Source organism: Sus scrofa, chromosome 6, assembly GCF_000003025.6.
Source record: "Sus scrofa isolate TJ Tabasco breed Duroc chromosome 6, Sscrofa11.1, whole genome shotgun sequence".
Taxonomy (NCBI): Eukaryota; Metazoa; Chordata; class Mammalia; order Artiodactyla; family Suidae; genus Sus; species Sus scrofa.
The window spans coordinates 135438702-135453082 of NC_010448.4; the positions used below are offsets into that span (position 1 = coordinate 135438702).

General features: G+C 37.9%; 1 protein-coding gene across 4 annotated transcripts in view; it reads right to left on the minus strand.

Moving 5' to 3' along the window:
• The window catches only part of MIGA1 (mitoguardin 1), an 89159-nt gene that overhangs the window by 15293 nt on the left and 59485 nt on the right, over positions 1-14381 (minus strand). For all 4 annotated transcript variants that reach the window (XM_021096450.1, XM_003356422.4, XM_021096448.1 and 1 more), the window contains 3 exons: positions 2259-2377; positions 1936-2008; positions 1284-1370 (listed from right to left, as the gene is read on the minus strand). In XM_021096450.1, the coding sequence (XP_020952109.1) occupies positions 1284-1370; positions 1936-2008; positions 2259-2377 (279 nt within the window). The remainder of the gene's footprint in view (positions 1-1283; positions 1371-1935; positions 2009-2258; positions 2378-14381) is intronic.

Genomic DNA, 14381 nt, shown 5'->3' on the forward strand with positions numbered 1-14381 from the left:
GGCCAAGGATGGAACCCGAATACTCATGGATCCTAGTTGGGTTCATTAACCAACTGCTGAGCCACGAAGGGAACTGCAATATCACCCTATATTTATTTTACACTTTAAAATTATACTTTTCCTTTAATCATCATAAGAACACTCTAAAATAGGGTACCATAAACATAATTCTATTATACAGACGTGGAAACTAAGGTTTAAAGGGAGAGAGTCTGAAAACCCTCGTGTTCAAATGCCTTAAGGAAAGCCTGTTTTGAGGTTTTTTTTCATCATCCAGACACATTCTACACATAAAGGAAAATGGTTCCTTACAATCTTAAGGTTCTTGCCATTGCTTCTGCCTCATTCAGTCCCATGATGATAAGTAAGAGGAAGCTCAGTTTGTATTTCCAGATTTCTGAGAGCTACACTAGTTCCTGGAAACTTCTTACTGAACGGGATTGAAGGACGTAAGAGAAGAGGTATCAGAAATAACAACAGTGGTGGCCTAGTAGCAGATCTAATGATAACTCTCACCATTATGTTCACATATTGTATAGCAAATTGGGAATAATTTCTCAACTTGACCAAAAACAGTGTGAACTTTATACACAGAAAATAAATCAACCCAAGTAGAAATCAATGCTCTTTGGGTTATCTATTTTTTTGTTTTTATTTTTATTTTTTTGTCTTTTTTTTTTAGGGCTGCACCTGCAGCACATGGAAGTTCCCAGGCTAGGGGTTTAACTGGAGCTGCAGCTACTGGCCTATGCCACGGCCACAGCAATGCAGAATCCGAGCCATATCTGAGACCTACACCACAGTTCACTGCAACTCCATAAACATGGATAACCTCGTGGATATTGGTTGTGTTCATTACCACTGAGCCATGATGGGAACTCCTGGGTTATTTATTTTTAATATGTGAAACTCGTTAACTATCTACAACTATATTTTAGAGTTCTCCTTGGTGGCTCAGCGGGTTAAAGAACCTGACTAGTTTCCATGAGGATGCAGGTTTAACCCTGGCCTCATTCAGTGGGTGAAGGATCCAGCGCTGCCATGAGCTGTGGTGTAAGTCACAGATGCAGCTCGGATCCGCATTGCTATGAATGTGGTATAGGCCTGCAGCTGCTGCTCCAATTCGACTCCTAGCCTGGGAACTTCCATATGCTGCAGGTGCAGCCTAAAAAGCAAAGCAAAACAAAGAAATAAACAATTTTATTCTATTCAAAATTTAATGTATTTTAACCTTGGGTTCCACTGAAACAACAATAAAAAAACTTGCCAACAGAAAAGTTTACCTTTCGTGCTTTTACAATTAACGCTGATAAAATTTTCCTCCCACTTTCAGCAAGGAAGATCCTGTTGGCTGATTCTGAAAGAATTACCTGAAAAAAAAAATCCAGCCCAAACAAAGAAAAAAAGAGATCTATAATTAACTCGAATGGACACAGAGCTCTTGAACCTATGATAAAAAAAAAGATTAAAGGAAGATAAATCTGAATTTAAATTCTATTCAATTAATATTAGAAAATCAAAATAAATATTATATAGCTCCAAAACATCAAACAATAAAGACATTTTTATTACATAGCCTTTTTCATTTTAGGAAATCAATGATTTCACAAATAATTCAAATGAAAAATGCGCTAGAACACAAACTAAAGATAATAAAAAGAGGATTTATATTTTAAGTAGCCATTTGTACACATACATCTCTAGCATCAAAATATCCTATCCTGACAAAATGTGATAGATATGGGAAGTTATAGGAGAGGATGACAAATGAAGAGAGACAGCAGGCAGGAAAAATAAACTTAGTGGACTTATTTGCCATTAGGAATAGGATAATAAAGAGCAAAGAGCAGTCTGTTTATATGCAGCTGGATTCTACAGCATGAGGGTGGGGATGAGTGGCTGAGTGAAGTCACTTAATGTTAAAAAAAAAAATACCTGAAAAGCCTGTCGAATACAGTGAAGTTTGGCAAGAAAATCACTGTCTCCTAGGCACTCCAACATTTCAGTTCTAAGTAATAAACAGGGAGACAACTGTTAAAGTGCATTTAAGATCAAGCCTACTGTAAAATTTGGACTCAAATAAGGCTTAACCTCAGGACCTTAATAAAAAACACGTCATGTCTTTTCAATACTGACAAAGCATGTAAAAAATTTTTTTGAGCCTAAAAACATATTTCCCTTATTCTCATAAACATTTTTAATAAATATCAAACATAGCAATAGCATCTTAATAGTTTTCATAAACATAAGCATAGTACCTAAGCACTCTTGAGTAAATTTTTCCTTCTTCAACTAAATGCATGGCTTCCTCGTAAAAAGGACAGTGGCAAAGAGACTCCAGACTGTAAGTATGTCGTACTTCTTTGTGTTCTGCAAGCTAAGAACAGAGCGGGTTAAAACCGACTACACTGATGCAAAATGAAAAACTATAAAAAATAGACAATAGGATCTTGCTAATATTAAGATATACTCAACTTGATCAAAATGTGAAAGTAATTCAATAAAATTTTACAGCTAGTAAGATCTGAACTCATTCTATTTCAAAATTCAGTTGTAAAAAATAGTAACACTTCATAACAAGCTTAGTTCATTTTGAATTCAACTATTTAAATTCAAAGGGTGCACAGAAAAGCACCAAGAATAACTGACGATGAAGCAATGAAAAAAAAAAAAAAAAAGAGGACTTCATCATCCAAAGAAGGCTTAAAAGTATGATTGTAAATGAAGTAAGACTTTCTATAAAAACAGTGAAATAATCTCAGTTTGGCTAATTCTAGGCAATTTTTCCTTATATGTAGCTTTGACCAAACTTTGTATAACTGAAAAGTAGTCATGCACCTCTGGCTAGCAAAACAACTCTACAAATGGAATTCCAGCCTTCTGACAGTTCTTTAAAAAACAACTGCAAACACTATAGAGTTGCCAGTGAGGCAGGAAAACTCTGGAGTGATTTTATTTTCCAATACCAGGTGACCCATTTAAATGGAACACTGTAGGGACTGTTTGCTTTTAATAACAGCTTTATTGAGATATAATTCACATACCATAAAATTCACCCATTTAAGTAGACAATTCACTGGGGTTTTTTTTTTTTTTAGTATATTCACTGGGTTGTGCAATCAGCCCACTTTCTATTTCAGAACATTTTTACTATGCCAATAAGAAACCCTCTGCCGTTAGCAGTCACTCCTCATTCCCCTCTCTAGGCCCTGTAAACCAATAATCTTCCAGTTTCTATGGAGTTTCCTACTCTGGAAACTTCATATAAATGGTATCAAACAATATGAGGCCTTTTGTCTTTGGCTTTTTTTCATGAAGCATGATATTTCCAAGGTTCATCTATAATGTGGCATACAATCAGTACTTCATTCTTTTTTGTGGCTGAATTGTATGGATATACCACATTTGGTTTATCCATTCCTAAACTGATAGACATGTGCATTGTTTCTATTTTTTGACTACCATGAACAAGGCTGCTTTGAACATTTGTGTACATGTTTTTTATGTTTTCAATTCCCTTGAGTATATACCCAAAACTAGAAGTGTCAGATGGTAACTTTAACTTTTCGAGGAAATTCTTTTGCAAAGGGGCTGCATGTTTTGCATCCCCACTAGCAATGTATCATAATAAATGTTTCCACATCCCTGTCAACAACTGTTATTATCCATCTTTTTTATTATAGCCACCTTAGTGGGTATAAAGTAGTTTAAATTTCTCTAATGACTAATAATGGTGAACATCTTTCATCTCCTATTGGCCCATGTATATCTTCTTCGGAAAATGTCTACTCAAATCCTTGGCCTATTTTTAATTGGGTTATTTTTCCATTTATTATTGGATTGTATCGGTTCTTTATATATTGTGGATATAAGATCTTTATCAGATACATCATTTACAGATATTTTCTCTCCTTCTATTGTCTTTTCATTTCTTGTTGGTGTCCTTTGAAGCACAAAAGCTTCTACTTTTGATAAATGCCAATTAATCTTTTCTTCTTCTGGCTGCCTAAACTTTTGATGTGTAGAACATCAAGGTTGGTCAGAGGTGAGGTTAGGGACGTCTTTGCTGGACATATGCATAGCCCTGCACATGTTTGTGGCCTTCTAGATTTTCATGAATATAATGGAACTTTTCAAAGCTCCTTATAAATATCTCGTTGCCTGATTTTTCCTTTTAAGTTTTTTGGTCAGCCTCTTGTTACTGCAGGGTATCACAACCTCGGGAAGCTGCAATGGTAAAAAAAAATTACCACTGATTATTTTCAACAAAGACCCTAGGGATAGAAATTTTGCACAGAGCAAGTCAGGTCAAACAAAGACAAGTCCCAGAAATGGAGCTTTGTAAGGAACTGCCATACAGGTCAAATAGTGACAATTCTCTAGTGATGACACTTTAGGGAAGCTCCAAAGCCATTAAGTTTCTTCTAGTGGCTGTTGGGCCCCTGATTTTCAGTTTACCATAACTGTAACTGCTGTTTTTCAAGACTACTGTGGAGAGAGGGATGGGAATAGAACGAGCTAAAAATTTACAAAGTTCACTGTTCTTAAGCCATTTTCTTTCAAGGAGCCAAGCTCCTTGAATTTTTACAAGTGTTTAGACAATTTGGACAATTTTTGCCAGTGTTTTCATTGTTTCTGCAGAGATCTTTGGTAGATTTTACTCTACTGTTCCAGAAGTGTTTCTCCATGGTGTAGTTCTGGCACTTCATATGCACCCAGTGCTGTGCTAAATCCTTTAACTTGATTATCTGATTTCTTTATGACCATTCAAAAAGCAGGTGCTATTATCAATCCACATTTTACAGATAAACAGAGACTTATATTAGCAAGAACTTGCCCCAAGTCCCACAACTAAATGTTAGAACTTAAAACCAGTCATTCCAGAGTTTATTTGTACTTTAAAATATTTAACTGTATGTATTCTATCAACCTTATCCAAAAATCTATTAGTCTACAAGCAAAAACAAAAAGGTAAACAACAATGACCATATCTGACATTACATACTGTCTGCTTTAAGTAATATTTCCATATTACACACATGCACACACACACACTAATAAAATTGTTTTTTGCTAGCACCTGCAACATATAAAAATTCCTAGGCCAGGGACTGAACCTGAGTCACAGCAGTGACAATACCAGATCCTTAACTGCCAGGCCACTGAGGAACCTCTCCCCTCATAATTTTAAGAAAAATACATTATGCAAAAGCAAAGTGTTTTTGAGGTTTAAAAAACCCGACAGTTTAAAAAATTACTTAAGGTGGAAATTCTTTTTGTTTGTTTTTTAGGGCCGCACCTGCGACACATGAAGTTCCCAGGCTAGGGGTCAAATCAAGCTGCAGCTGCTGGCCTACACCACAGTCACAGCAATGAGGGATCCGAGCCACATCTGCGACCTACACCACAACTCACAGCAACGCTGGATCCTTAACCCAATGAGTGGGGTCAGGGATTGAACCCGCATCCTCATAGACACTAGTCAGATTCATTTCTGCTGCGCCCCAGTGAAAACCCTCTGGAGTGGAAATTCTTTAGATATTAAAGTTTTGGATCACTGCCAAAACAAACGGGATATATGTACACCTACCAGTAGAGAAAAATTCTCAGGAGGAAACTGGAGCTTCAATTAAACTCTACATAAAATAATTTACACTAATAAGAAGTGAGCAAATCTAACGAGAGATTCCAGAGTCAAGTCTTTTTTTGTTGTTGTTGGTTTGTTTGTTTTTTTTGCTTTTTAGGGCCACACCTGCAGAATATGCAAGTTCCCAGGCTAGGGTCGAATCAGAGCTACAGCTGCCAGCCTACACCAAAGCCGCAGCAAGGCAGGATCCGAGCCACATCTGTGACCTATACCACAGCTCACAGCAATGCCAGATCCCCAACCCACTGAGCAAGAGGCAAGGGATCGAACCCACATCCTCGGGACACTAGTTGTACTTGTTTCCACTGTACCACAACAGGAACTTCCCAGAGTCAAGTCTTGATTTAGTCTATACTACTTATTTGTTGGTTTGACTGAGGTGACTTAAAATAAGCTTCCAACTGTGAAAATACATTATATTGAAGATCTGATACTAGCTAACATTATCATCAACTCTTCCTAAGACACAATGACAACTCAGAAACAGGGATTTAAATCATAAGACAAATTTTTTAAAGCAAAAGTAAATCGTTAAAATGACTTAAATTCTCATTTTAAAATATATGCCAAAATTCCCAAAAACGTTTTAAAAGTTTTCAGAAAAAGATTAACACTTTACTAGAGCCGAGGTGTTACTTCAGAAGCAGAAGTTGGTAACCCAGTTTAATCTGAGCATATGGAAACATGCAATTTCCTATGAAAAAGGGTTCTTTTTTTTTTTTTTTTTGATGACTAACAGTCGGGAGCATCCTTTATTTCTTAATTATTTTTTCCCTAAAAGGGAACATTTCAAATACTTTTCAATATTTTCAACAAGAAAAGTAATACTATAATGGTTTACACCAAAACACTAGCACATCTTATTATTATCTCCTATAGTTCACAAGTATCCTAAAAATGACCATGTAAGAAATCAAACAAGTCAATAATAACAACAGCAACAATAAAAACAGACAAAGTAGATAAAACCCATACAAGAAGGAATCAGTGAAAACCATGTTTGGGGATTAGCTCCAGACTTCAAACATCCTAGACTTCTTTCCCCTTGCCCTCCATAAGATGCAAGAGGGACTGGGCTTCATCTTCCTTGACAAGCAATGACTTTGCTGAATGTGCCTTAATATTTTTAAAGGCCTTTGAACAATCATGAAAGAAATGTCTGAAACCTTAAAACTGGAACAAGTTGGGTCATTAAACAGTCTAAGTTCGATTTTAACGTGGACTGTTTTTCCAATTTACATTTTCCTTTCAAAATAACCACTAAAATTACAAATGGGACTTAGAGTGAAATCCTGACTATATCCCCTATCTCACTTATAGAAAAAGAAATAAAAAAGGATATAAACACACAATAACCACCTTCTAAAATGGCCCTCAGTGATTCTTTCTTCCTGGTATTTCACACCTCATTCCATGCTGTTGAGGGCTAACCTGTGTGACCAATAACACGTAGGAATGATGGTATGTGACTTCTGAGGCTAGATCATGACAGTCACTGCTTCTGTCTCACTCTCTCGGCAGAGTCAGGTGCCACGTTGTGGAGAGGCTCAAGCAATCCTACTGAAAAGTCCATAATACCATAAAACTCAGGTTTTCCACCATTAGGTAGCACCAACATGCCATTCATGGAAGTGAGCTTGGGAGCAGATTCTCCAGCTCCACTCAAACCTTCAACTGACTGCAGCTTCAGCCAAGATACTTGACTGTAACGTCACAAAAGACCTCAAGCCAGAACCCAGATAAGCCACTTCCAAATTCATGACCCTCATAACAATGATAATAGATGTTTGCTGCTGTTGTTGCTGCTGCTGTTGAATGGGAAATAACATTATTTTGTTTGGGGGAGCGGACAAGCGTGAATTTCTGGAATCACTTCTTTGTACTGGCAACCTTGGGGATCTTGAGCATGTTGAACTTGCACAGCGTTGCTCTGGAGCCGGCACTCACCCACCATGATGATGTCACCAATGTGGATGCCCCTGAAGCAGCAGCACAGGGGAGAGGTGCATGGGCGTGTTCTTACAGCAGTTCTGGAAGCTTTGTACTTCTAGATGTAGTGGAGGTGGTCTCGGAAGATAACAAAGGTCTTCTGCATCTTCATCTTGGTCACCATACCAGACAGGATCTGCCCTCAGCTGCAGACATTACCAGTAAGGGGCATTTCTTGTCAGTGTAGGCGTCCTCAATGGTCCTCCCTGGTGCCTTGAAGCCCAGATCAGGGTTCGTGTATTATGGAGACTTCTCTATGACAGTTTCTCCAAGCAGGACTCTCTTTTTATTTTGAAAGACGGTATCTGCTGCTTTTGGGAGACGCTCAAGCCAGGAGTCCCTCCTTATCTAACATATGATGCTTTGGAATTAAATACCAAAATGACAGCTCCCTGGATTAGCCCTTGGAACTCAGTTCTCACAGGACTAACTCTAAGGCCCAAGACCTCCAGAAAACCACCCCCATAAACCTTGGATTTTAAGAAGGTGGCTCCTAAAATGCTGGAGCCTCCTTTAAAACCCAGGCGTGGAACTCCCATGATTTAGAAGGCTCTAATCTAGATTAACACAAAGACACATGCCTTCTACCCGATTTAATCCCTAGGAGACTCAGGACTCTGGTAATTAATCCCCAAACTGGGGCACTGGTCCCACTCTCCAGAACATACTCCTGAGGCCTGGGATAGGACCTACAGCCTTGGCACCAGCCTCTAGCCCAGACCTGAATTTTATTGGTTTTAGGACACTAGGTTTTGGGTAATTAATTACATAGCAACAGGTAACTAATATAATAGTGGAAATAATACTAACAGCAAAAGAAAGATACACAGATTTCCAAAAACCAGAAGGCAAAATGGAAGTGTGTGGATAGATAAAATAGATGAGGAAGGCATGGTCCAAAATAAGTTTAAGAGAGGATATAGTCAAAAGGGGAGGCATTTGCTAAGCAGAGCCCCAAAGAGCACCAGGCCCACGAGGCAAAGAATGAAGAAGAGGGATTGAGAATCGGAGCTAAAATGAAACTCTGTGTCCAAAGAACGGTAGGAGTCCTAAAGCTCATTCTACTCTCTCCCTCTGAATAGGAAGGCAGTTTATAGAAAAACCAATTTGCAGCCAGAGAACACTTCTCTTTAAAAATTACTTGAACTGGGAGTTCCTGCTGTGGCTCAACAGTAACAAACCTGACTAGTATCCATGAGGGTGCAGGTTTGATCCCTGGCCTCACTCAGTGGGTTAACGATCCAGCGTTGCCATGAGCTGTGGTGTAGGTCGTGGATGTGGCTTGGATCCCACATTACTGTGGCTGTGGTGTAGGCTGGCAGTTCAGCTCTGATTCAACCCCTCGTCTAGGAACTTCCATATCCTGTGGGTGCAGCCCTAAAACACACACACACACACACACACACACACACAATTACTTGAACTACCTGGAGGAAACTGATCTGCTAGGGTGAGTGATTGTTCTCCCAGAGTAAGGCTCTCTTCATTCTGTACCTAGGTGTGCCCCAACTAATAGTCTATTTCCAGGCCATTCATCCTAAAGAAAAGCTTGCCCATTACACACCTCAATAAAGTCACCCGAGCCCAGTGCGCCCTCTCTTCAACTACTCAAGGAAGAGACAAACATAAAACAACACTACAAACCCACACTATCCCAGAAAATCAACCGAGTCACCAATTAAGCTTTCATATTTGAAAAGAAAACCATCAGCACAAGAATGAAAACCCAAGATAAACAGATAAAACTGACGCCAGAGGAAGCAAATTAATTGCTATAAACAAGTGCTATCAAGTCAGAGAGATATAGCAAAAGTTTTCCAAGCTTCGTTTAGAGTATGAGTAGAGCTATCTGAATTATAAGAAACAAAATTTTCCCTTTAAAGAGCACCTTACAATTTATATATTAAACACAGACACACAATGCAGAATGGTAATTCTAAGAAAAATTTACAGCTAAAAGTGCTCTCTCTGCAATATTAGTTTCTGCCTATTAAATGACAATCTCTTTAGCAGATGGGAGAGTTAGGAAAGTACTCAAAGCAGTGGTATCCGAACATTAAAAAGACTTTTCAGAACTTAACAATTATGCTAAGTGAAAGAACATTAAACACAAAAGATCCTATATAATATGATTCTATTTATTATACGGAATGTCTGGGATAGGCAAATCTATAGAAACAGAAGGTACAAGAGGAGTTGCTTATGGTTGGGGTGGCGGTGGGGATAGGAGAGAAAAGGGAATAATTACCAATAGAAGGTTTCTTTTAAGGGTGATAGGAATGTTCCAGCATTAGAAAGTTTGCACCACTCAAGTATAAAACAATGAATTGTACACTTTAAAAGAGTAAATTTTATAATATATGAATTATATCTCAATAAAGCTATTATTTAAAAAAAAAAAGACTTCTCAGAGAAAAAAAGGCTGTAGTTCCAAACCAATGTTTAGCGAAGTGTTTATACAGGAAAATCTTGTTAATCACTTTCACAAATGACTGACCAACCTTAGAAAAAAGCCTATGCCAGGACTTGTTTTTGTTTTTTTTTTTTATTATTATTTTTTTTTTTTTTTTCCCACTGTACAGCAAGGGGGTCAGGTTATCCTTACATGTATACATTGCAATTACAGTTTTTCCCCCACCATTTCTTCTGTTGCAACATGAGTATCTAGACATAGTTCTCAACCAGGACTTGTTTTAATCTAAATAGGCAAAAACCCTTTCTGGTAATTCTGAATAAAGCTTTCAAATGATCATAAACTGTTTAACTTTCCAAGGAATTCTGACCTTACTTTCTTAATAACTTTCTTCATTAAATAGTTTTTCCTAAGTTAACTGTAATTGTTTGACATACAGTAAATGTAATTAAAAATAATTTAACAAACATTTCTTAGGAGTTTAACTTGGAACATTCATATTCTGAGATCATACATCATACTCTACAAGCAATCCTAAGAGGTTTCTCACACAGTGAGTCCTTTTTTGTGGTATTTGTGCATTTTGGTTTCCATAAGGATTTTTTAAAAATGTATCATTTTGTAACTTAAACCACAAATTTATTTATTTATTTATTTATGTTTGCTTTTTAGGGTCAAACCTGTGGCGTACGGAGGTTCCCAGGCTAGGTGTCTAATTGGAGCTATAGCTGCTAGACTACACCACAGCCACAGCAATGCCAGATCCGAGTTCTGTCTGCGACCTACACCACAGCTCACAGCAACGCCAGATCCTTAACCCACTGAGCAAGGCCAGGGATCAAACCTGCAACCTCATGGTTCATAGTCAGATTCATTTCCACTGTGCCACGACGGGAACTCCTAAACCACAAATTTAAAATGAGTACAATGAACACTTGGCAAAACATTTTTTAAGGTTGTATATTATAAAGAAACTTTAGAGCAATGAGGTATATACATTGTTCTTCACAGTGGAAAAAATGCAAAGTGACTAGCAATTCTCCTTACAAACCATTTAGGACACAAATGCCTACAGAAAGAAAGATAAAAAGCATTTGACAAAATACAATATACGTTTATAATAAAAATTTACAACAAATTGGTATAGAGAGAATGAACCTCAACATAATAAAAGCCATAAATGACAAGTCCACAGCTAAGATCATGCTCAACAGTGGAAAGTTGAAAACTTTTCTTCTAAGGTTAGGAACAAGGTAAGGGTGTCCACTCTCATCACTCACAGTGCTATAAATCCTAGCCAGAGCAATTAGGAAAGAAAACCAGAAAAGGTATCCAACTCCAAAAGAAAGAAGTAAAACTGCCTCTGTTTTGTACATGATATAGCTGATATATAGAAAATCCTAAAGACTCCACAAAACATCTATTAGAACTAAAAAATAAATTCAGTAAAGTTAGGATACAAAATTAATATAAAAAAATCACTATTTCTATGCTCTAAAACACTATAAAAAAGAGAAATTAAGAAAGCTCCCATTTACATTAGCATCAAAAAAGAGTAAAATACTCATTAGGAATAAATTTAACTAAGGACATGAAGATCTGTATGGTGAAAACTGTTAAGACTTTGATGAAGAAACTGAAGAAGACACAAATAAATGAAAAGATATCTGTGTTCATGGATAGGAAGAATTAACTTTAGTAAAATGTCCATACTACCTAGAGCCATCTATAGATTCATGGCAATTCCTATCAAAATTCCAATGGCATTTTCCACAGAAACAGAAAAAAAAAAAAAAAATCCTAAAATTTGTTTGGAACCATAAAAGAGCCCAAGCAGCCAAACCAATTTCAAGAAAGAACAAAACTGGAGGTATTACACTTCCTGTTTCATAAAATAACATAAAGCCAAAGTAGGAATTCCCTGGTGGCTCAGTAGGTTAAGGATCCAGTGTTGTCACTGCTGTGGCACAGATTCCACCCCTGGCCATGGGCATGGCCGAAAAAATAAATAAATAAAAAGAAAATCACAGTAATCACACAGTATGGTATTTGCACAAAAATGATACAGACCAATGGAACAGAATAGAGAGGCCAGAAATAAACCCCTACATATAAGGTCAATCACTATTTGACAAGGAGGCCAAGAATATTCAGTGGGGGAGTTCCTTTAATGGTTCAGCGGCTAAAGAATCTGACTAGAATCATGAGGACACAGGTTTGATCCCTGGCCTCGCTCAGTGGATTAAGGATCCAGCCTTGCTGTAAGCTGAGGCAGGTAGCAGACATGGCTTGGATCCCTCGTAGCTGTGGCTGTGGCCTAGGCTGGCAGCTACAGCTCTGATTCGACCCCTTGCCTGGGAATCTCCATATGCCACGGGTGTGGCCCTAAAATAGAAAAAGAAAAAAAAAAACAAAATTCAGTGGGGAAAGGACAGTCTATTCTATAAATGCACGGGAAAACTAGGTAGCCGCCTGCAGAAGAATGATATTTTACACCACTCACAAAAATTAACTCAGAATGAGTTAAAGACATAAACATTAAGAATTGAAACTGTGAAACTCCTAAAAGAAAACATAGGCAGAAAAAGCTCTTAACATTTGTCTTGACAATTTTTTGGATATGACATCAAAAGTATAAGCAACAAAGCAAAAACAAACAAGTGGGACTGAATTGAACTAAAAAAGCTTCTGTGGAGGTCACTGGTGGTTCATCAGGCTAAGGATCTAGGGTTGTCACTGCTGTGGCACAGGTTTGATGCCTGGCCTGGGAACTTCCACATGCCATGGGCACAGCCCAAAAATAAAAAATAAATAATAAGTAAGCTTCTATCCAGCAAAAGAAACAATCAATGAAATGAAAGGCAACCTATGGAATGGGAAAACATATTTGCAAAATATCTATCTGATAAGGGGGTTAATATTTAAAAATACATAAGGAACCCATAAAACTCAATAGTAAAAACAAAACAAAAAACCCAAAAACTAATCCAATTAAAAATGGACAAAGGAGTTCCTGTTATAGTGCAACAGTATTGGTGTCATCTCTGAGCACTGACACAGGTTCCAACCCCGGCCCAGCACAGTGGGTTTTAAGGATCTCACGTTGCCATAGCTGTGATGTAGGTTGCAACTGCAGCTCAGATCTGATCCCTGGCCTAGGACTTGTATGCTGTGGTGTGGCCAAAAAAGAAGAAAAAAAAAATAGACAAAGGATCTGAAGACATTTTTCCAAGGAAGACATAAATGGCCACCAGGGACATTAAAAGTTACTCAATATCACTAATCATCAGGGAAATGCAAATCAATTATCAACTATTATCAACTATAATGAGATACCACCTCACACCTGGTATGAGCTATCACCTTATAACAGAACAGCTATTATCAAAAAGGCAAGAGATGGAGTTCCCATCATGGCACAGTGGAAATGAATCCAACTAGGAACCATGAGGTTATGGGTTCAATCCCTGGCCTCGCTCAGTGGATTGAGGATCCAGCGCTACTGTGAGCTGTGGTGTAGGTCACAGATGTGGCTCGAATCCTGTGTTGCTGTGGCGTAGGCTGGCGGCTACAGCTCTGATTCGACCCCTAGCCTGGGCACATCTATATGCTGTGGGTGCAGCCCTAAAAAAAGAAAAAAAAAAAAAAAAAGGCAAGAGATAACAAATGCTGGTGAGGATGTGAAGAAAAGGAAACCCTGGAGCACTATTAGTGGAAATGTAAACTGGTACAGCTACTATGGAAAACAATATAGATATTCCTCAAAAAATTAAAAATGTAACTACATGATTCAGCAATTCCACTTCTGGATATATACCAAAATGAAACGAAATCACTATCTTGAGATATCTGCACTCCCATGTTCATTGCAGAATTATGTACAATGGCCAAGAGATGGAAACTCAAGGGTCCACTGATGGATGAACGGATAAAGAAGATGTGGTATACATATGTGTGTAGACAATGCAATATTATTCACCCATGAGAAAGAAGAAAGCCCTCCCATTTGTGACAATATGTATCAGGCAGGATCTTGAAGGCATTATTTTAAGTGAAATTAGTCAGAAAAAGGCAAAGAGAGTTCCCCCTTGAACAATGTGGGGGTTAATGGTGCCTGGTGCCACCCGCCTCACGTGGTTGAAAAGTTATCCCTTAGTTTCCTCAGGGGACTGGTTCCAGGATCTGCTTTAGACAATAACATCCTCAGATGCTCAAGTCCCATAGCTGGCCCTTAGCATCTGCAGCTCCTTTCTTGGATTCAACCAACTGCAGATAATGTAGTAGGTAGTTACTTTAAAAAATCTGCATATGAATAGACCTGCATAGTCCAAA